We start from the raw sequence: 24857 nt of genomic DNA on the forward strand, positions 1-24857 counted from the left end.
CGTGTGACATTTGGATGCAATGCACTTCGAAATTTATAATATTCCGTAAATTTTTTCAAATGTTTACCTATTATTCAAATAAGCTTAAAATGATTTAACTAAATTTGCATTTTTTACTGTTAAGATATTTTCTATATAAAACTGTATAACCATTTTTATAATTCTGAATTACTCAGTCGGACCTCTGTTTAATTATTTTGAATTCCCCTTGGAATTCAAATAGGTTCGGTTGAGGGAAGAAAATTTACATATAGCGAACGGATTAGGAGAGAATTAGCTTGGTATGGCCTGTTCGCATTTCTGGCCTTCAAGCAATTAGTGCTGCTGCGCGAATTAAGAGAGCTAAAGTGATTAGTATTGTATAACTTAGCGGTACCTGGTAAAACCTATCCGACCACCTGTCCCACATACGGAGAAGTTGCGCTGTTCAAGAGTGAGCAGAGCAAGGGGTATTCCCAATGGGCTCTGGCCCACCTTCTACTGCAGTGGTGTCCAACCTTTTCCAGTACCAGGGCCATATTCAAAAAAATTCAAAGTTTCTTTAGTGTGTTACATTTTCGATATCTTATTGCATGTAAAAGTAAAATTGAAAATATTCAAAAATTTTATTAAGTACAATACACAATTACATTTACTGAACAAAACATTTAATGAGAAAAAAATTTTTGATAATAAAATTTAAAATGCTGTTTTAGTTCACTTTCCTCGCAGGTCGTAGGTTGGACACCTCTGTAAATCAACTGTAAGAGCCCCGTTCGAGAATTAGAAAAGTGATTTTCTTTTACCCCATAAATAATCATCTGTTATTTCGTGGAAGTGCGTTATCCACATTTTTCCGAAAATTTTCCCTGTCTCTGTTTACACTTTACCTGAATATCCGAATGATACCGATATTTTGGACAGTTTCAAAAAAAAAAAAAGAAAGAAAGAAAGAAAATAAAAAAATTTAAATTTAAGAACTAGTGACAATACCGATGACGAGAGAAGGGAAACGAGGACAACAAAGGTATTAAACCTTCTAAACATGAATTGTTGGCATTTGGTGAAAATGAACTCATTCACATTTACCGAGTGAATGTGAACGAGGATTTTCAGAAATAAATCTGATCGCCAACCAGCGCTTCTTTGATGACAAAAACAGTTTTTTCACTGTTGTTTCTTAAAATTGTGGGCCATCTGCTGACCTGCTGCGATCCAGCAAAATATGTCGATTCGTGGCTGCTTTGGAAACGTCATTCATCAACCGATACAAAGAGCAGGAAAAGAAGTCAGCATAGGGTGTCGGATGAGAACTTAATAAAAATTTGGAATATTCTACAAAAACTTTATTATGAAATTATTTTTACTTATTTTTTATATCCTTGAATAATAAATTTATGCTTAATAAACTGTGTTAATATACTTAATTTCTTGTTCTTATTCTAAAAAAAAAAAAAATTACTACTAAAGTAACAATATCGGGGGGGGGGGGGAGAATTAGAGTACTTTTCATATCCTTTTAATTTTCAGTTTTTCTCGACAGCAAAGAATGAGTACCCGCACCTATTTTTTTTTTACAAAAAAAGCACTGGTGAGTACGATATAACTTATATGCTGCTCTTGTAGCCAACAACAAAGACAATGATACCAGACTTTCCCATTACCATATCATCATAAATACAGTGGAATCTCATAATACAAAGTTCAAGGGACCTAAATTTTCACGTTTTGTAATAATGAGGTTCCCCAGAAGTGTCAAAATTTTACCTTTTTTTTTTTTTTTTTTTATATCTAAGAATAATAATAATAAATAATAATAATATCAAAAATAAATTAATAAAATAAAATAATAAAAATAAAATGAAATAAAAACAAAAGCCTTGTCTAACAATACAGTAATAGGAATAACACATATTTTTAAAGATTTTATTTTATTTGTAAGATAAACTAAGAGAAAAACAATATTAATAAAAATATTATACAGTATATACTTTGATATATACAATATTTTGGTATCACAACAGTACAAAGAATTACAATCTTAATATAAAATGAGTCATACAAACCATTAACTTTTTAATAAATTAATCTAATTTAAAGAAAGAATCCAAGATTGTTTGCACAGTTTTTGTCCTATATGCATTTTTAACTACAGCACAGACATTATTAAATGCAATAGTTGTTTCTTTATCAACTGTACTGCAGGCCAACACATTCTCTATTATGCTCAATGCATTTTGGGCATCTTTTTTAGATGGCAGTGTGTGTGCGCACTTTTTCGCTGTTGCTGGTAACAAAAACATCATCGTTTTGTTTGGTACCCACCAGCTCTTCTGGTGTTGGCATTGCAGTGGTAGGAACTTCATGATCCACCTTCACAAACTCTTCAAATTCACCAACAAAATCCTTATGCTCCTTCAAATTCCTCCTTTCCTCACTCTTGCTATCACATTCGTCTGCTGGACCGTGTTTCTCGATGATGTTCTCTCCGAAGCCACTCTTTTTGAAGCAGTTGGTTATTACACTTGATGTAATACTTTTCCAAGCAATAACAAGATAACGGATAGCCTCCAAGACATTCCAATATGCTCTTTTGAGGTTATAAATAATGCCTCGATCCAGTGGTTGCATTAAACTGGTGGTATTGGGGGGTAAAAACAACAGCCGTATATATGTTAACTTAAGTGTCTCGGCAGAATGTGCTGTACAATGGTCTAGAATCATCAAAATGTTCCTTTTTTCCGAAGCCATTCTTCTGTCCAATTTTGATAACCAAGACTGAAAAATTTTGACCTTAAGCCAAGCACTTCACAGGGAAGTTGGTTAACTGCTTTAAAACATCTTGGCTTGGAAAACTTACCAATCACATGTGGGCGTAGTTTTGTACTGCCATCTGAATTGCAGCATAACAGTACAGTGAGGCTTTGTTTACTTAATTTTCCACCATGACAAGACTCTTCTCAAACAGCAAATGTTTTGTTTGGTAGCAAATTATAAAATAAACCTGTCTCATCAAGATTAAAAATATCCTTTGCCTCATATTTTTCAGGGATAGACCGTACAGAACACAACCAGTCTGTAGCCTTTTCTTTGTCGGCTAATCCAGACTCACTGCAAACATTTTGTGAAACCAAGTTATTCCTGTCTTTAAATCTTTGGAACCAGCCACTGCTTCATTTGAAGTCGCTAATCCCATGTTGCAAGCTAGATAATTTGCCTTTTCTTGCAAAATCGGACCCGATATTGGCAAATTAGATCCACGCATTTGTTGGTACCACTTGAAAAGTTTTGTTTCAAGCTCCTCGTGTTTTGCACCAAGAATTTGTTTCCTGTTTTTCATTGCTGCTCCAGTGTCACGCACTTCTTCAAGTCTTTTTTGGTTTTTCAGTATTGTAGATAAAGTAGGTAAAGGGATGTAGTATTCCTTTGCAATGTCCGTTTTGCCTCTTTCATCCTATCAGCCTCTTGTATAATTTTTAGTTTAATTTACAGGCTTAATTCTGTCCGTCTACTTTTTGTTTCCATAACACTGCTAGATAAGATTTAATATAAAATTTTAAATTAATTTAAAGACACAAGTTCCGAAAAGACATCAGCTCAGATAAAATGGCACAAAAAATAGATTGCTGTATACGATAGCAAAAGACTTTTGAACTGGGGTAACAATTGCAAGTGACCTTATTCCCGTGGAGAGTGAGTGTCTTTAAATTGATTTAAATTTTAAATTAATTTAAAGACACAAGTTCCAAAAAAGACATCAGCTCAGATAAAATGGCACAACAAATAGATTGCTATATATGATAGCAAAAGACTTTTGAACTGGGGTAACAATTGCAACAGGCCTTATTCCCGTGGAGAGCAAGGGAGTGCATGTAAACAACTTAGAAAAACTTTTTATCCTTTTGTTAATTTAACAACTCATCCTTCAGAAAGATGTTTTTCAGAGTGCACTTGACATTGTAGCTACCATAAACTGCTTTTGTTTACACAAAATTAATTTCTAATGAGTCAGTGCCATCCTTTGGGAAGTAGGGGGGCTGCGGGCAATAATAGGATCGCTCTGCCAAGATTTGTATTAAACATACAAAATGACAATATGTATTTCTCACCGGGTGAAAAAGAACTTTATAATACATATTAACCAAATTTTGTAATAAACAAATATATTTACATAGAAAAGCCTATCCTTTCGCAGGGGAATGGTATTTTCTTCATATAAACGAGTACTTTATATACACCGAGTTTGTATTAACGAGATTTTACCATAGTTAACTATGCTCTGCTTTGCAACCAAGGTGTGTGATACTGAAAAAACAATGTGCTATTGTTGTGCCTGGTGACAAGTTAGTTGAGTACAGGATGCAGTCTCACCATGCCCATGCTTTTACAAACTAGAGCTCATCATTGAGAATGCCATTCGTGTAAATATTTTATAAATATAGTACATTACCCAATTCTATATTGTATTCCTATAGTTTCAATGAAGACTCTCTCTCTCTCTCAAATAAGTGAGAATGCATTTAAACCACACCAGAGCACTATAACTATCAAAAAATGCACAGTGATTCAGAGTAATGACCGTGAGGCCGGAAGAAAAGTGTGTTAAAAGCATGATATCACAATAAGTGAGAGTATTATAATGGAAGTTTACTGTGTTTGGGAAATGAAGTTGACCAGAAATTGTACAAAGTAGTCTCTTTGACATTGTGTACACCAATTTCAATTCTTCTTCTAATGCTTCTGGAAGCATTCTTGTTAGAAAATTGTTTTGGAATTTCTAATAGTTCCAGTATCGCAATCTGAATAATTTTCTCAGTTGTTGAAAATCTATGACCTTTTAGGGTGGAGCTTCAAGTGAGTATGGAAGCTGATGGAGCTTAACAAGAAATTCTTAGATGAAAAATGCTGGATGTAGGTGGATTGATGTGATGCAAGTATGAATTCCCCAAAACCCATACAATATCTGCTCAAACAGCTTTAAATCCTATGCTAATGCACAGCCTTCACTAACATTAATGCATATTCTTGGAGATGACCCTAATAAAACAGAACTGTTTGCCTTTCTAAATAACATAGGAATATTCCATAAAATATAACAGGTATTACAATAAAGTTAGTACTTCCTATTAACCATTAGAAAGACACAATATGACCTTAGCAGCCTATATGTTGTTAAATTTCATCACAACAACCCAAAGCTCACTTTCTGGCTGTTTTCTCTGAACTCATTACACATTTACCATAGAACTGTTTTGTAGTATTCCTTGTTCACTTTGACCATGCAGGATAAATTCATATTTGAGCCAAAAAAAAAATTATAAGCATGATTATTTTATCCCGATTGTCTTGCTTGTTTGGATTTTGGAAAAGACAGTTTTCAGTTGAGAGGATTGCGCTTATGTTTCTGGGTTATAGCCCATCCATGATTTGCTGCCAGTAATGATGGAAGAAAGTAAATGTAGGGCAGCAGCAGCATGTTGGAAAGCCTAACTTGCGAGAACCCAGTGCTCTCTCTGATCATCGGTAAGAATTGAAGGCACAGACTTGCCTGAAATGTTCCACATTCCAAAATATTGTATTAAAATTGATTGGCATGTTCCATGAGAAATACCATTTTCAGTTGCAACTTAATTGATAGTTTGTTGATCACTTATAATCAGATCACAAACTTGAGTGATTGAATGACTGATTTTTGAAGTTGAAGGGCAGCCAGAACAAGGTTCATCTTCGGCACACAAGCAACCTTCTTTAAACTTTGTTAACCACTGAAAGGTTTTCTAACGACACATAGCATCTTTTCCGAAAACTATTTTTAAGACTTTGTGGGTTTTGAAGGTTAGCATGTATTGTTATTTGAAACAAAATTTGATACACATTCACTGATTACTAAAATCACTTATTTTAAAATGTGATGAAACACCACCTTTTACTCAACTCAGCTTAATTTAGATTGCAAATGGAGGGATAATTTTTGCATTACTGTGTTTGGATGAGTTTCTGAAACAGTCACTCTCATCACATGAAAATAAAAGTACCAAAAGCAATAAAATATACACTGTATATAAAGTATTGTATATATAATATATAATAAATGTATAATCAAAATGTGTGCATAAAGTTGCTTTCTGAGTGATGTGTTCCTTTATCATTTTAAGGAAAGTAACATGCTAATCAGCCCCAACTGTACAACCTTACAAATCCAACTGAAAAACTACTTCTGTCAAGTGGTCTTTTGATTAGATTCTCTGCTGTATAATGATGATGACATCATTATATAGCAAGGAATCTAATCAAATGATGCTAAGGGGAAGTCATGCCTGACCAATTTGATTGGATACTATGATGCAGTCACAAAGGAACTGGATGCAGGGAATAACTGATATTATATATTTGGATCTTAGAAAGGCTTTTGATACTGTTGCACATGGAAGACTGCTGCACAAATTGGAGCAGTGTGGCATTGGAGGCAAATTGCTGCTGTGGATAAAGGGGTGGCTGAGGGGGAGAAGACAGAGAGTGGTAATCAATGGACACTGCTCGTCGTGGACTAATGTTATTAGTGGAGTCCCTCAGGGCTCAGTGTTGGGTCCATTATTGTTTTCTGTATTCATAAATGATATTGATGAGGGTATATCAAGCTTAATGTCGAAGTTTGCAGACGATACAAAGGTAGGCAGGGTTGTCAAGGACACTACTGACACTATGCTGCTGCAACAGGATCTGGAAAGGTTGAGCAGATGGGCTGAGAGGTGGCAAATGAAGTTTAACATTGACAAATGTAAAGTACTACACATGGGAAACAGCAACCCCAGAGCAACGTATCAACTCTTTGGTACTACACTGACAGTGGTAGATAATGAAAGGGACCTGGGGGTGGTTGTGCAGGCAGATATGAAGTTCTCTGAGCAGTGCAGATGGGCTGCAAGAGTAGCTCATGGTGTATTGTCAATGATATATAGGAATTTTTCTAGCAGGGATAAGGAGGTGATTATTCCCTTGTATAAGGCAATGGTCAGGCCACACCTAGAGCTGTATACAGGTCTGGAGGGCTCATTTCAAGAAGGATGTAGAGCTGCTGGAATGAGTACAGAGAAGGGCAACAAGATTAGTGAATGGAACAAAGGGGTGCTCTTACGAAGAAAGGCTTAAGTTTTGCAAATTACAGTGTCTGGAGACTAGGCACCAGCGAGGTGATCTGATAGAGGTGTATAAGGCCTTGAATGGTTTGAGCATGCTCAATGCTGATGGGATTCTTCCTCTCGCTCAGAATAATCACCTGAGAGGGCATAAATTCAAATTGAGGAAAGACAGATGTAGGATAGACGTGCAGAAATTTGCCCTTAGCCAGCGGGTGGTTGGTTGGTGGAACAGACTTCCATCCCTTGTTGTGGAAGTTGATAGACTAAATAAGTTTAAGGCTCAGCTGGACAGGTATTTTGAACGAACAGAGGGGTGAAGTGGAAGTGGTTTTTTTTTTTTTGGCTGATGCTGCATAAGCTTGCTTTCTTGCATCAAATGCCTCTGCTAATGCTAATGTCATCATCATTATATAGCAGAGAATCTAATAAAAAGACCACTTGACAGAAGTAGTTTTTCAGTTGGATTTGTAAGGTTATACAGTTGGTGTAAAGTTGAAGGGAATAAATAAGGAAAGAGACTTTGCAATTAATGTGAAGGAAGGTTAGCATGTATTGTAAGCAGTTGTTCAACATGGCGCAGTGTTGTATCGATGATATGCATACCTTTCCATCCATCCAGGGAGAAGGAAGTGATAGTTCTGTTATAAAAGTTAATGAGAAGACTACATTTGGAATATGGTGTTCAAGTCTGGCCACATTTAAGAAAAGACATTGAGCTTCTTGAAAAGGTTCGAGACAAGCAGGTCATGTAATGTGAATGACAAAGGGATGAATTTACAGAGCTTGGGAACAGGGCAACAGGATGTAATTGAGATGTATAAGACACATGTTGGGCAGATTGAATAACAGTGGAATTTTCCTCTTAAAATGAGAAATTAAAATTAGGGAGTCTAAATGTAATCCATTTGGGGAACCTAACAGACTGAACATCAGGAAGTTTACATTTGCTCAGCATGTTATCGGCCACTGGAGTAAACTGGCTTCCCAGGTGGTTGAGGTGGTTCACAGTCCTGTCAAATTTAAAGGTCATATGCGTTTTTTTTTTTTTTTTTTGCTGATGCAGCAAAAGTCTAGCTTCCTTGTTAGACTTTTGACCCATACTGATATTAACTCCTGCTGCTTTTGAGTTAGTATTAATGTGGGCCATAAGATGTTAGTAAAGGAGACAAGATTATCGCAACATACACTACCTTATACAATCACTTTCCATAAGTGATTCCAAAAATCATTTCTTTCAGTTTCATTTCAGCACAGTGTCATGTGAGTAAACAGATAAAAAGGGGTTGTTGTTTTTTTTTTTTTTTTTTTTCAAAATTTAAAAAAGTTATTTCCATTTTACTGTCAGATGAAAATGTGTAAAGATCAACAAAGTTTAACAGAAATAAAAAAAAAAAAAAATGAACTATGGCATATCTAAAAGATCAGTTAATCCAGTCTTACTTAAACCTTTTAACCATGATTTTGTTATCTATTTACAAGAAATATCCAATTACATGGAATTGGTTAGTATTTCTTCTGGCTGAAATTTGCATAATGCTGTATAGTATAAGCCTAAATAAAATATCCCAGTAGTCTAAACATGAATTACTTTATATACTTGCTTATAATGCAGTAATACTACTCACCAGGGACTCCCAGTTGATCTGATATCTCAACTTAGGGTTGTTATCATTATATAACCTTCATGGCACATTAACACATTTTTCTTTTTTTTTTCTCCGCTATTTTGCTGTATAAATTTTAGGAGCCATTTTCATTTCCAAAGAATACTGAAGTACAAGGTGTAGGAATAAAGTTCACTATCTGGGGCAATAATAAGAACACAAAGCACAAAGGTGCTCAAAAATGGTTTTATTTTTATTCAAAGTAATCACTGCCTGATTGAATGCACTTATTACACCATTGTAAAAGTTTCTGAAAAGAGCCATTGAAAGCATCCAAAGAGATGTTCAGCTTATGTCCTGAACATCCTGAAATCTCTTTCCTTTAAGGGTGATTTTCACCTTGGGAAAGAGGTAGAAGTCCACTGGTGCTAAATTGTAAGAGTAGGGCAGATGGTTGATCTGTTTAATACCATGTTTAATCAGAAATGTCTTCATAACAAGTGTGAAATGGACGAAGGCATTGTCGTGCAACAAGAACCAGCTGCCTTTCTCTCGAAATTGTGGAAATGCACTTCAGTAACAAGTACATGTAATGCAACATTGACTGCCCCCCCCCCCCCTTCAGGTGCAAATTCTTTGTGAATCACACCATTTGCCAATAAAACACATCACCTTGATCCTGAACTTCTTCAAATATAACTTTTTGGGTCTTGGCAATGATTTTAAAGTCCACTGCATGCTCTGATGTTTTTTCTCTGGATCATACACCCAATACTCATCTCCGGTGACAATACAGTCAAGGAAATTATGATTGTCTTGACAGTTTTAGATGAAGTCTTCACATGATGACACTCTTTGTTTCTTCTGCTTATCCATGAGGCTATTTGGCAGAAATTTTACACAGACCATCCTCCCTAAATCTTCATGCAGAATTTGATGAAAGATTTCCTTATTTATGTCCAACTTATCAGCCTTCATTCTGAAGGTCAAATGACTATCTCTTGCCGTGATTTTCCAAACTTTTGCAACTGTGTCCTCCTTTCTAGAGGTTGACAGACACCTACTTCTTGGGTCATTGCAAACATCCTTGAGTCTGTCTTTGAACTATTTATACCATTGAAACATACTGGCATGACCTGTTTCATCACCATAAACAGTTTTTGACATTTCATATATTTCTGTTGCAGATTTTTCTAGTGTAAAACAAAATTTGATATTCATTCATTGCTCCATTGCAAAATCATGACACAGAATGTTAACACTACTAATGAAACTGGTTATTACTTGCAGTATGTCAGCCTACTGGACAATCTCTGTACCACCATCTGTTGGAACAAGTTTGAACATACACCATACCACTTCTGTTTATTTTCAAACTCATCAAACGTGACTGCAACAGGACCAGTTTTTAATATTTTGCAATATTAAAACATAAAACAATAAGCTTTCAACTGTATATTAGAACCACTTGCACTTCTGCCAGCAGTGAACTCTCCTATTAACTATTGGTTAACAGAAAATTTTGAGAAATCACAAAACTTGATTTGTCCCAAGTAATGGTAGAAAGTTCAGAATTTTTGCTGGTAACTGAATATAGTGTTATGCTGGAAAGTAGAAAAGTGCCAGCTGCTCGACTTAACAAAAATTTTGTTTATTTGGTACTCAAGCATAGTGGATATTTTTGGGTACCAAATAAATGGACTTTTACTGTGCTATATGTAAGACTGGACAACCAACAGAGATATTTAATGAAAAATAACATTTGTTATTAAAAAAAAAAAAAAAAACCATTGCATATGAATAACTTAGGGAGCTGATTCTTTATATTGAAGTTTATATTGCTCTTTGCTATTTTATGAAGAAATTAACTTTTAGCAATTTATAAAAGAGATGTGATTATTCTGTGTAATGTTGAATACTGAAAATACCCATTATTTTTTATTTTAATTTTACAATTGTCAGAGGTAATCATATTAAATTTCAATTGTATTTTAGGTATTACTGCAATGTATGTGATTGTGTTGTGAAGGACTCCATAAATTTTTTAGACCATATCAATGGAAAAAAACGTGAGTGTATTTGGTTTGTTTGTTTTTTCTTTTGTCTTTGTATTTGTTCAATTTACTTAATGTGTATGTTTTGTTATCTCTTTAATTTTTTATTTATTGCTAATATAACTATCCCAGCCTTTGTCTGAATAAAGTAAGTAATGTTGCATTAACTCCTCTGGAGACCAAAATATATAAGGGGGGAGCATACATGCTAGAACAGCTCTCCTTAAAAGGTGGGAAGAGATGCATAGGCAGTATCAGTGTTGAAATTATAGATGTCCCCAAAAGTATTCTAAATAAAACTTGAAATTCTGAATTGGATGAGAACTGCTATTTCCCATTTTATAGCAGTGTTTCTTTTAGAAATGGGTGTGAGGGCATATGTGAAATTGGGTATAAACTTTTCTGTGGACTTACCGAATATGGGCTAAAAATTTAGTGTTGATCCAACTTTGCCTTCTCAAATGATGCATGCACATATGGAACCTACACTTTCTTATATACTTGTAAGATTATAATTTAATTGACAATGGTGTGATGTTCAGAAGGATGACCTGGGGATCTCTTTTTGTTGCAGCAAAAGTGGTGTGGTCACACACACTTATGGTCATTAAATATCTTGGCAGCTCAAAGGTAAATTGCATTGGAGAATGCTTTCGGTATATTGCTGTCGGATTTCTTCTCAAAAATATTTCATGAAATTAAAGACTCCAATTTAACGCTGAATCTAAATAAAATTAAAAAGGATAAAATTAAGCGAACTTGTAATATTAACATTTCAAAAGTTTACTGGCTGCACCTGTTGTAGTAACCCAGTAATAGGATTATTGAATAATATGCTTTATGGGTTGTCCTCTGTGATAATATAAACGAGTAAACTGGCATCTCCAGTCCACGGGGACTGGATCCAAAGTAGAATCAAAGGATGGCACAAGATTACAGACCTGTTTAGCTTAATTTCTGTTTCAAGGAAAATAATGGAATCACTGGATAAAGAAAGAAGTATTATTAGACTGTCTAAACAGGTGTGCAGTTATACTTCAGTCACAGCATGGATTTGTTTTTTGGCCAATCCTGTTTGGCCAATTTGATTGGATCTATGATGCAGCAACAAAGGAACTGGATATAAAAAATAAATTTTCATATATACAGGTGACCCTGCTTAACGCTGATAATTCATTCCGGAAAAACAGAGCGCTAAGCGAGTGACGTATTCCCATAAAGTAACATATGTATTTGTGAGTTGCAGTCTATGCTTTAGGATATTTCCTAATCAATAATAAATGGTAGTGAAAAGACTCAAAATATATAATATTCAAAAATTTGTACATATAAAATATTCTGCGTTACATACATATATAATTGTGGAAGGTAACTACATTACGTATCAAAATTAAACTTAAAATGCCAATTAAAATCATGAATTTATTAATCTGATGGCCCTGGGCTGTCAAGTTTTTGTGTCTTTGGTCAATTTTAGGTTGTACTTTGACCCTCTTCCTGGTAAACTAAAAGGGATTTTAATTTAAAACCCCTACCACCCAACAATAAAGTCAACCAATCCTTTGTCACTTTGAAGCCTGCCATGTTTTTTCTTCTTTCGATATGACACTTCTTTTAGGCATTAGTTTCCAAAAAAGTCCTGCTTCATCTACGTTAAAAACTTTTTGAGAGGTATAACACCCTTTTCAATAATTTTAAAAGTTCTTTTTTTGAAAGTTTCATCTCCTTGTTCTGCACTTGCAGCTTCTCCCTGGATTTTAAATATATCAGATATTACCTTCAATAAAATTATTTAGAAGCCTGTCCATTTCAATCATAATAGCTGGCCCTAGCTGTAGCCAGTTTAGTTGCTTGCAGTGGAACAGCTGTCTTTCCTGCTACTAAAATTAATTCTTTATTTTTTATAATTGTTCTTACAGTTAAACCTGCCAGTCCTAAATTATTGCACTCATCCACTTGTCGTTGACCGGAATCGAATTGCTTCAAAACATCTAATTTAATTTTCAAATTCAGTCCTTCTCTTACCTTTGTAGTCTTCGTACTGCATTCAGATGTTGTTGCTTTCTTATTCTTTTCCACCATTATTAATTTTTGAAAATGTAACTGCATTGCATTAATTATGATATAATGTTCAAGTAAACTGTCCGTAACTGTCGCTGTACTGACTAATGACTAGACTCTGGATAAATGCATATAATGCAAATATTACAAGCAATATACTTGATAATTTTTTAATATTTGATCTCGGAACTACATAAGTCACTGTACTGCAATTTAATTAGTGTGGGAGAAAATTTCACTTAGCGTGGGAAACGTTTTAATGCTGTTTTGCTATTCATTATCAAACTATAGAGTACATCAGATGATACGTTTTTGTTAAACATGTCAAAAATTCAATCTGTACGCTGGTAAAAGAGCATTATAGTGAATCAGCATAAAGCGAACTGCATTATAATGAAAGCCTACTGTACTTGGGTTTCAGAGAATCTTTTGATACTGTTGCATGTGGACGACTGTTGTACAAACTGGAACAATGTGGCATTAAGGATAAGTTACTGTTGTGGATAAAGGGATGGTTATGTAGAAGAAGATAAGGGGTGGTTGAGGGGGAGAAGACAGAGAGTGGTAATCAATGGACACTGCTCATCGTGGACTAATGTTATTAGTGGAGTCCCTCAGGGTTCAGTATTGGGTCCTTTATTGTTCTCTGTATTTATAAATGATATTGATGATGGTATGTCAAGCTTAATGTCCAAGTTTGCAGACGATACGAAGGTTGGCAGGGTTGTCAAGGACACTACTGACACTATGCTGCTGCAACAGGATCTGGAAAGGTTGAGCAGATGGGCTGAGAGGAGGCAAATGAAGTTTAACATTGACAAATGTAAAGTACTACATATGGGAAACAGCAACCCCAGAGCAACGTATCAACTCTGTGGTACTACACTGACAGTGGTAGAGAATGAAAGGGACCTGGGGGTGGTTGTGCAGGCAGATATGAAGTTCTCTGAGCAGTGCAGACGGGCTGCAAGAGTAGCTCATGGTGTATTGTCAATGATATATAGGAATTTTTCTAGCAGGATAAGGAGGTGATTATTCCCTTGTATAAAGCAATGGTCAGGCCACACCTAGAGTACTTTATACAGGCCTGGAGGCCTCATTTCAAGAAGGATGTAGAGCTGCTGAAACGAGTACAGAGAAGGGCAACAAGATTAGTGAATGGAACAAAGGGTTGCTCTTACGAAGAAAGGCTTAAGTTTTGCAAATTACAGTGTCTGGAGACTAGGCACCAGCGAGGTGATCTGATAGAGGTGTACAAAGCCTTGAATGGTTTGAGCATGCTCAATGCTGATGGGATTCTTCCTCTTGCTCAGAATAATCACCTGAGAGGGCATAAGTTCAAATTGAGGAAAGACAGATGTAGGATAGATGTGCGGAAATTTGCCTTTAGCCAGCGGGTGGTTGGTAGGTGGAACAGACTTCCATCCCTTGTAGTGGAAGTTGATAGCCTAAATAAGTTTAAGGCTCAGCTGGACAGGTATTTCGAATGAACAGAGGGGTGAAGTGGAAGTGGTTATTTTTTATTTATTTATTTTACTGTATTTTTTTTTTTTTTTTGGCTGATGCTGCATAAGCTTGCTTTCTTGCATCAAATGCCTCTACTAATGCTAATGCTAAAAGATAGAGTGGTTGTCAATAGGCACTGCTCTTCATAGACTAATGTTATTACTGGAGTCCACCAGGGTAAAGTACTGGGCCCACTGTTGTTTTCACTATTTATTAATAATATCGATGTTTGCAGATGATATGAAGGTTGGCAGGATGGTTAATGACAGTAATCTAGTATGCTACTGCTGCAACAAAATTTAGAAAAATTAGGCAAACAGGCTGAGAGATTGCAATTCAAGTTTAACATTGACAAATGCAGAGTACTGATGTTGCATAGCAGTTATCTCAGATTAAATTATCAACTATGTGGTACTACACTCAGTTTAGTGGAAAATGAAAATACCTGAGGGTAATTGTGCAATCAGATATGAAGTTCTCTGAGCAGTGCAAACAGGCTGCCAGGACAGCTTGTGTGGTTTTGTCAATGATATAGAGGAAATTTGCTAGCAGTGATAAGTAGAAGTGATTATCCCATTGTGTAAGGCACTGAGGCCACCTCTTGAGTACTGCATACAGGTCTGGAGGCCTGAATTTAGGAGGGGTTGTTGGAGTGGGCACAGAAAAGGTCAACAAGATTGGTGAAGGAAACAAAAAGGTAGTCTTACCAAGAAAGGCTTCAGTTCTGCAAAGTGCAATGTCCGGAGACTAGGCACAGGCAAGATGAACTGATTGAGATATTTAAGGCTGAATGTACAGTGGTACCTTGGATTACGAGTAACTTGGTATGCGAGTGTTTTGCAAGACGAGCAAAAATTTTTAATAAATTTTAACTTGATAAATGAGCGAGGTCTTGCAATACGAGTACAGTCAGTCCTCGTATAACACGTGTTTACACTACACGAATTCGATCATACACGATTTATAAATACGGGAACGATATCTTATATAACACAAACCGAATTTGCTTATGCACGATTTGCCTTTGTGTTTACAAGAAATGGCAGTCGAATGTAGAATCACCCCAACCGAATGCAACCCGATAGGAATGAAGGGAAGATTTTGAAAATGTATTTATGGTTTTTTATATCAGTGAAGGGGAAACACATTTCACCATAATAACGTAAAAACCAACAATTCCAGCTAGTATAATCGCAAATGCAATTAGATCGAGTTTACTACCAGTTTATAACAGATTCCACTAGGAGGAACGCAACTGGAAATTGTTTTTATTGTTTTATGGTAGTAACCCCCAGAAATGTGCTTTAGTAAAATGTGAGGTATTAATAGTGTATCTCTGCCTTTACGGTGTTGTTTATTCAGTTGCTACACGCACGCAGCTTTGTTTATGCGTATCAAGCGTGCCTCCTCATTTTGTAATAGTGCGAGCGATGAATCTGATTTCCGTGAAATCCTCAAAAGGAGGCAAAAGCAAGTGTCATTGGAAAGATTCCTTGTTAAAGTCGCACAAAAAGAAAGTCAACAGATAGCAGTGATTCCGTTAGAGATAGTGAAAGTCATCCTACCCAGTAATTAATAAATTCGATTGCTTTATGTATATTAAATTTAAATATTAAAAATATAAAAAGGTATGTATTTTGTATTAATCATTTTTACAGTATATGAATATTTTTGAATTTTGGAACAAATCATCTGGGTTTCCATTATTTCTTATGGGGAAATTCACTTTGATATACGAGGGCTTTGGATTACGAGCACGTTTCCGGAACGAATTATGCTCGCAAACCAAGGTACCACTGTATTGAGAAAGCTAAGTGCTGCTGTGATTATTCCTCTTCTTCATGCTACATGAATGAGGAGGTATAAATTCAAATTGAGGAAGGGTGGTTGATTATAGGAACAGAATTCCATCTGTTGTTGTGGAAGTGGGTAGTTTGAATAAATTCATGTTTGCTATCTTAGGTGATCCGTATTTTGTGGTAGTGCTACAGGCATCGCACCCCGGTTGGCATTTAATAAGATATATTATATAGTTTGTGTCTTGGATATTGCATTTATATGATTATTTCTAATTACTAAAAAAGGCGCCTAGTTTATTATGAGGAAAAGACTAGTGTAATGTTTGTACCTATAAAAACATTGCGAAGTTGTCATTTTAATTGGCTGTGGTATGGGAGTATAACTTTGTATTGTGTTGTGTGTAATTATTACCAGTTTATTATCTTGAGGGTTGTTAATTCTATTTCTTACCATTGATATGGTGTTTTGGGTTAGCTGTTTGGGGTATTTCCTGGCTGTAAAAGTTTTTGTTAAATATTGCAGTTCTGCTGCTATATCTTCCTGTGAGTAATTATATTTGATAGCATTGTAAATTTGGTTGTATAGCACAGATTTATTTGTACTATAAGGACGATGGGAATAAAAATGCAGAAATTTTCCTCTGTGTGTTTTTTTCCTGTATATTCTTGTCTTAAGTCTATTATCGGAGTTGTGTATGGTTAAATTTAGAAAGTTGATGCTATGATTTTCTCCTAATTCTAAGGTATATTTTAATCTGTTGTGTGCAGAATTAAACTTAATTAAAGGGGTCGTTGATAATGGTCTTATTAGTGATTAACTATATATTGTCTGCATATCGTATGAATAATTTAATTTCAGGGGAGAATGGATTAAGTATTTGATTTTCAACAGCTGCTTGATAAAATTCAGAAAGTGGGACTGAAATGGCTAATCTCACCGGGAGTCCATAAACTTGTTCATTTTATGGACTCCCGATGTTTATGGACCAGTTTATGCACAGACCAGTTGTTAAATAGGTAGCACTATCACAAAATACGGATCACCTAAGACAGCAAACACAAGAGCATACTATCATTACAATAGTTTAAAATCAAACCAGTATGGCACTGAACTTGCACAGTATGCACAATCCTTTAATCATAATTCACTAATAGACTCTGCAATCATTTTAAGTTAAATTCTAATCATAGAATACTTCGGTATGAAGCCTTAACAATAGAATGGTTCTGACAAAACTCATCATACAATCATAGAAAATCCTGAATGCAAAATTACCCACCAATCTTTCGTCAATATGGGGCTTAACACACCTAAAATTTCCATGTGCTTAATGCAATGCATCATGGGAGTTGGAACTTCTATAAAAGAATCCCTTCACGTGTATCTTATAACCAACCGATGATGAACTCATTGAAAGTCCTATGTTTAGTCCTATGTTTAGACTCTTGGTTATCAATATTATGTTATAGTTCCTTTTTATGCAGTTTTTATAGACTACAACCAGGGAAAGAGCAGCACACTTCTTCTACAGGGCTTGGAACTTATTCTTATTAACTTGGAACTTGGTCTTATTCATTCATATAGTTAATTTTTTACTTTTACTTTCACTTTTATTTCTATGAAATTTAAACAATAATTACAGATCTTAAGAGATGAGTACTGGGAAATAAGCTTTGCTAAAAAAATTTAATAACTATTACTATTAATAGTAATAAATCAAGATTTTGATAGTTAGTATTTAGTTAATAATTTATATTAATAAAATGTTGAAATGATGTACAATTTCATAAATTGTTGCATTACAGATCAGCGCAATTTAGGTATGTCAATGCGAGTTGAAAGGTCATCATTAGATCAAGTGAAGAAACGTTTTGAAATGAATAAAAAAAAGCAGGAAGAAAGGCGAAAGGAATATGATTTTGAACAAAGAATGCAGGAGTTGAAAGATGAAGTTAGTAAATTCAAAATTGAATGTGCTTTTTAAATTCGAATTAATTAATTGAAAAATATCTCTTCTTTAAGCAGAATTTATCTCCATTTTCTTGATCTAAGATATTTGTATAAACCTTTTATGTCACAGAGAAATGTACATGATCCAGTTTCCTTATAGTTTTTGTTTAATTGATCCTTTGACATTGCAGAAATACTTGGATCCCTTTCCTGCTTTATAATTTTATTAAATTTTTTTTCATGTTAAATTACAAAAAACAAATTAACTAATAATAGTGAGGAGTAATGTATGTGACTAGTTCCTTGGACACATGTCCTACTCCTCTCAGTGGTTAGAGGCACCACCGTAGCCAGGTGGGCAGGAGCAGCAGTGCGTAGCACATGCTTCTTGATTAGACTAGGGTTTTAGCCCGTGACCACCAAATACGGAGGATGCGAAAGGTCGGGGAATGACCACCGCATATCCCCGGAGCAACATGGCCTTAGTTGCTAGTACTCCTAAAAACCAAATAACAAACAAACAACAATCTCAGTGGTTAGGATGGATAGATAAATAAACCAAGGGAGGTGACATCATAAGACAGTGATTGACTGCTTATTGGTCAATCAGTGAGAGAGATGCTGTTTCCTATCTTACTCTCTAACAATCAGTTCTTTTGTAATTATGTACATTGATTTTTTTTTAATTTATTTTGATTTGATTTTTTTTTTTTTTTTTTTTACTCAGAGTTTAAAATCAGTGTACATAATTATAAAAGAACTGATCTTTACAGGGTAGCATAAGTTACAGCATTTCTCAGAGTGACCGATCAGTAGTTGTTGTTCTCTTACAACATCATCTTCGTTCAGTCATTTGCTTGGACATCCTGACCACAAGAGGGGTTTTGCTCGTGGTATAACAGTGATTTAAATTGTAGTTATCTCTTAACAACTTTAGTCATTTAGGCACTTTGAGCAACATTCTGAATAATTTCTAAGTTATTTTGGAGTTAAAATATCTCTTGGTAAAATGTTTTACCAGTGGATATCAAATTAAACCTTAATACTAATGTTTCATTTTATATCCATAATCCTGCAGTGGGGGGAATTCCTCCCATTAGGCATAATTTTGGATCCAGCTTTTCCTACATCAGGAATAGTAGTAGTAGTAGTGGCACATGATGCAAGAAAGCAAGTGTAGGAGCTTATGCAGCATCAGCCAAAAAAAAAAAAATCACACCATTCCCTCTAAATGCCTGTCCAGTTCCTCCTTAAATTTATTTAACCTATCAACTTCCACAACGACAGATGGAAGTTTGTTCCAGCAATTAACCACCCGCTGGCTAAAGGCAAATTTCCGCATATCTATTCTACATCTGTCCTTTCTTAATTTGAACTTATGTCCCCGTAGGTTGGTAATCTGAACAAGTGGAAGGATCCCATCAGAATTCAGCGTGCTCAACCCATTCAAGGCCTTATAGACCTCAATCAGATCACCGCGCAGGTGCCTAGTCTCCAGCCACTGCAATTTGCAGAACTTAAGCCTCTCTTGGTAAGAGAATCCCTTCATTCCCCTCACCAATCGTGTTGCTTCTCTCTGTACACGCTCAAGCAAATCTACATCCTTCCTAAAATGAGGCCTCCAGACTTGTACGCAGTACTCAAGGCGTGGCCTGACCATTGCCTTATACAGAGGGACAATCACCTCCTTTTCCCTGCTAGCAAAATTCCTATATATCATTGACAAAACCCCATGACCCGCCCTAGCAGCCTGTCTGCACTGCTCAGAAAACTTCATATCTGACTGCACAATTACTCCCAGGTCTTTTTCATTTTCTACCACCTTAAGTGTAGTACCACACAGTTGGTACGTTTCTCTGGGGTTACTTCTACCCATATGCAGTACTTTGCATTTGTCAAGGTTGAACTTCAGTTGCCACTTCTTAGCCCATCTGCCCAAATTATCTAGATCGTGTTGCAGTAGCACACTGCCATTACTGTCATTAACAACCCTGCCAACTTTTGTGTCATCTGCAAACTTCGACATTAAGCCTGATATACCTTCATCAATATCATTGATAAATACACAAAACAACAGTGGACCCAACACCGAACCCTGTGGGACTCCACTAATAACATTAGTCCACGAAGAGCAGCACCCATTGATTACCACCCTCTGTCTTCTCCCACTTAACCATCCTTTTATCCATTGTAGCAACTTACCCTTAATACCATTCTGCTCCAATTTGTACAGTAGTCTTCCATGCGCAACAGTGTCAAAAGCTTTACTGAAATCCAAGTATATGATATCAAAATTATTTTTTGCATCCAGTTCCTTTGTGACCACATCATAATAACCAATCAAATTTGTCAGACAAGACTTTCCCTTAACAAACCCATGCTGTGTTTGAATTATTGCTGCAGTCTTGTCTAGATGATCCTGCAATGCATCTTTAACCATCGACTCCATTATTTTACCCGGAACAGAAGTTAAACTAACTGGTCTGTAATTACTCGTGTCACCCTTCGATCCACCTTTGTGAATTGGGGACACATTTGCACATCTCCAGTCCGTGGGAACCTCCCCTGAGTCCAAGGATGCTCTCATAATTATGGCTAAGGGTTTGCTTAGTTGCTTTGCCGCCTCCTTTAAAATAACTGGATAGATCCCATCCACCCCAGGTGCCTTTCTTATGTTTAACTTCAACAATTTCTCCTCCACTTTGCTCTCAGTTATTACAAAATCATTAAGCACACTGCTACAATTTGATAACCTTCTTCCATTTTCAAATTGTAATAATTCCTCACGTGTGAATGTAGATGCAAAATACTCATTCAGTTTGTTTGCTATCTGAGCAGGATCATCAACAGTCGAACCATCGATGTCAAGTGGACCAATCATATTCATCCCCTTCCTTTTAGAGTTTATATAAGTAAAGAAATCCTTGCTGTTTTTCTTAGCATCTTTTGCCAAAGATTTCTCGTAATCCGCCTTCGCCTGCCGAACCTCCTTTGTGACCTGATTACAGACTAGCTTATATCTGCCACAGGCTTCTGCGTCACCTGATAATTTATATGCATCCCATGCATTTTTCTTCTCTGTCACGAGTCTCATTAGTCCATTTGATAACCATTTAGGCCTAAACCGTGAACGATATTTCTTAATCGGTATATAAAGTCTAGTAGCTTCCACGATTAATTCTTTGAATGCTTCCCACTTAGAATTTACTGTTTGTAACATCGTCAGTTGATCCCACTGTACAGAATTTAAAAACTGTCTGAGACCACTGTACTCCCCTTTACGGAAGCAAAAACCCTTTCCTTTACCCCTGACGGTAGTTACCTCTTTGAGTAAATCCCACTTCAGCACACTGTGATCACTGCCACCTAGTGGTTCCTTTATCTGCAAATTCTTAATACACGAATGATCACTGCTGATAACCAGATCAAGAGTGTTACTTTCTCTGGTTGCCTCTCGAACATGCTGCTGCAGAAAACAATCATCCAATAAATCCACAAAAGTCTGACTAGTGTGTGAGTGACCAATCCACAAGTTCCAGTCAATATCTGGGAAGTTAAAATCCCCCATTATAAGACATTCTGATTTACTGGCCCACTCTATTTCTCTGTACAATTGTTCATTGTACTCATTCAAGTCATTAGGCCTATAACACACTCCTACTCTTATTTTTCCTTTCGCAGTGCTTATCTCACACCGAACTCAGTCATTTGCTTGGACATCCTGACCACAAGAGGGGTTTTGCCCGTGGTATAACAGTGATTTAAATTGTAGTTATCTCTTAACAACATTTAGTCATTTAGGCACTTTGAGCAACATTCTGAATAATTTCTAAGTTATTTTGGAGTTAAAATATCTCTTGGTAAAATGTTTTACCAGTGGATATCAAATTAAACCTTAATACTAATGTTTCATTTTATATCCATAATCCTGCAGTGGGGGGAATTCCCCCCATTAGGCATAATTTTGGATCCAGCTTTTCCTACATCAGGAATATCTAACATGTAGTCCACAAGCCAACAAAAGTCCACCTTGCACCTGCGAATTGCCTAAGGTTTTTATTTATATATAAAGTGTGTTCTTTTTTCTATTCAAAAAAGAACCCACTTTATATATAAATAAATATATAAATAAATCTTTCTATTACCCAGAAGTAGTGATAGAAAGATAATTTTTTTTTTATTTGATTCCTTAATCTATAGCAGCCACACAAATTTTGGTTTCAATCTGACAATTCATTTTTTTCTTTGCAGTGCTGAATGAAGTGAAGCGTTACAGTGGATAAAGTGGAATACAGAGCAATGATTTGGTTTCTCTTTCTGCAAGGAAACACCCAAAACAATCCATGAAGAAATGGTTGCTATTTTTGGAGAAAACTGCCCAGGTTACAGCATTGTTGTTGTTGTTGCACATTGGTATAAACAATTCAAATGTGGAAGAGCCTCAGTGCATGAAGAAGAAATCCCAGGATGCCCTGAAACTGAGAGTGTTTGGAAAATTCAGGTTAATCCTGGAAGATTGCTGCATTAGCTTCAAAAGAACTAGCTTCAAATTAGTATAGGTGTGTGGTGAACATCATCCATTAACAGTTGCATATGAATAAAGTGTCTGCTAAATGGGTTCACCATACTTCGACCCCCTTACCACAAGAAGGAAAAGGCACAATGTATACATGAAATCTTGTTGATGTGCTAGGAAAAGCAAGAGGAGTTTTTTTTTTCACACCTAGTCACCATGGATGAAACTTGGATCCATCACAATGATCCCAAAACTAAATAAATGTCAAAACAATGGAAGCATGCAAATCATCATCCCCCCCCATAAAGGCAAAGGTGCAAACAAGTGCTGGCTAGGTGATGGTATCAGTTTTTTGGGATTAGCTTGGTGTAATGCTAACAGATTAACTTCAAAGGGGTGATACTGTGACGGAAGTATTATTCCAATCTCCTTATAAAGCTACTTGTTGCTATAAAAGAAAAAAGATGGGGAAGGCTGTCAAAGGGTGTGTGCCTGCCCAACAATAATGCCCCTGTGCATTCCTCACATTCTGTTGGATTTCTTCCTATTCCTTTCTTTGTGGAAAACACTTTGCTGCTGACGATGAGGTGATTTCTTCTGTGCTGACTCTGGGTTTGAAGGATAGTCAGAGGACTTGTAGAAAACTGGCCTGGCCTGTGGAAATGTATTGAAAGATGCAAAAAACGTGTCATTTTGTCTGGTGACTATGTTGAGAAAGTGTAATACATGGTATTTGTTTCAACCTTATATCGCAACTACTTCTGGTTGAATAGAAATCTTTTTTTGGACACCCTTCCTTGTGTGTGTATGTGTTCTTCTAACAGAGGGCAATATAATAACTTATTTTAAGGTAGAGGCAAAGGTAAAGATGCATTGTTACATTGACCATTGCTAATGCTATTAAATAATTGAACATTACGTGATCGTTGCATATTTATTGGTATAATTAAATCTATGCCATCGAAATTATTTGAGTTCATGTAATGTTGAAATTATTTGTGTTCATGTAGTACAATTTCTATACCAATTACTAATATGTAACTAAGGGTAAGTGATATTAAAACTAACATATTGAACACAATAAATATTTAAATGTATCTCCTGCTGATTAGAGCCTGTGTACATTAATGCCATTGCACCCATCCATCAAAATGTAAATAATTTAATTAAAAATTACATTTTAATACGGTTAAAAATATCTGAACACTATGTAGTAATCTGTATAAAAGCAAAAATACAGAGTTTGCACTTTTAAATGGTGGTATACTGCCTTTAAAATTAGTTTTTTGAGTGTATTGTTTTTAACTGTTTTGATGCGAGTGATACCAAAAAATGGTATTAAATTAATTCTAGAAGATAGTTAGATTTGATAAATAATGTTTGTTATAAATGATTGGTTATTCGTTACCAAAATTTGTCTGCCCTGAAAAGAGTGGTTTTTCTGAATTCATAGAAAAAGCGAGTTCAAAAATCATTCATTTTTATGGAATTCAATTAAAATTGCTAAAATTTTTGCTGCAGATGTTGTCAGTTTCATCTTCACTGCCACTTATAAAATTTTTATGGTTCCATCATTCTCTCTCTTCAGTCATATATAATCTTTGACCTAGTAATTCTTTTCCAAATCTCTCACTGCTGTATACGTGGAATCCGTCTATCAGGTGTGACCTGATTTAACACTTATTGCCAGACAACACTTGCATTTGATCCGTCTATCAGGTGTGACCTGATTTAACACTTATTGCCAGACAACACTTGCATTTGATTCGTTATAAACTCTGTTTGTGCAAACATTTTTTTCATAATATGATTTTGTCTGAACCCAACAGAATTCATTCAGATTGAGTTACCACCATACCACTTACAGTGTTAACTTTAACCGCTTCATGGATTATCCCGAGATATCTCATTTTTAGTTTTAAAAGTTATTTGGAACAACACAAAAAATCTCAGGATACAATAATACCTCTAAATTTAGGACTGAAACGTGTTTTCTCTGGCATTTATCTGGCTAATTTTGCATTAGGCAGGTAAATCACGAGTTTCCTCGGGATTTTCTTATAACTGGCTTTCGTTTTACTTATTTTGTACGGCAATGTTAGAACAGTAGCGCGCGTGCGTTCCTGTGTAAGCAAAATATAATTTTCTACCCTAAATGCAGAATACTGAACCCACGAAAATAATTCACAAAAACAATATTGAAAAATATTTCCGCGCCCTCTTGAACTGCCGCCCGTAAGCGATGCTT

At 35.7% G+C, this 24857-nt stretch overlaps 1 protein-coding gene across 1 annotated transcript in view; it reads left to right on the forward strand.

The window, feature by feature from the left end:
- Nucleotides 1-24857, forward strand: part of LOC150090758 (zinc finger matrin-type protein 2) — a 67630-nt gene that overhangs the window by 37163 nt on the left and 5610 nt on the right. Inside the window, exons 4-5 of the mRNA XM_090379946.1 lie at nt 10718-10791; nt 17949-18094. Of these exons, the coding sequence (XP_090236072.1) occupies nt 10718-10791; nt 17949-18094 (220 nt within the window). The remainder of the gene's footprint in view (nt 1-10717; nt 10792-17948; nt 18095-24857) is intronic.

The sequence above is a fragment of the Mastigoproctus giganteus genome, chromosome 1 (assembly GCF_048544385.1).
Source record: "Mastigoproctus giganteus isolate SK-2022 chromosome 1, ASM4854438v1, whole genome shotgun sequence".
NCBI classification, from domain to species: Eukaryota; Metazoa; Arthropoda; class Arachnida; order Uropygi; family Thelyphonidae; genus Mastigoproctus; species Mastigoproctus giganteus.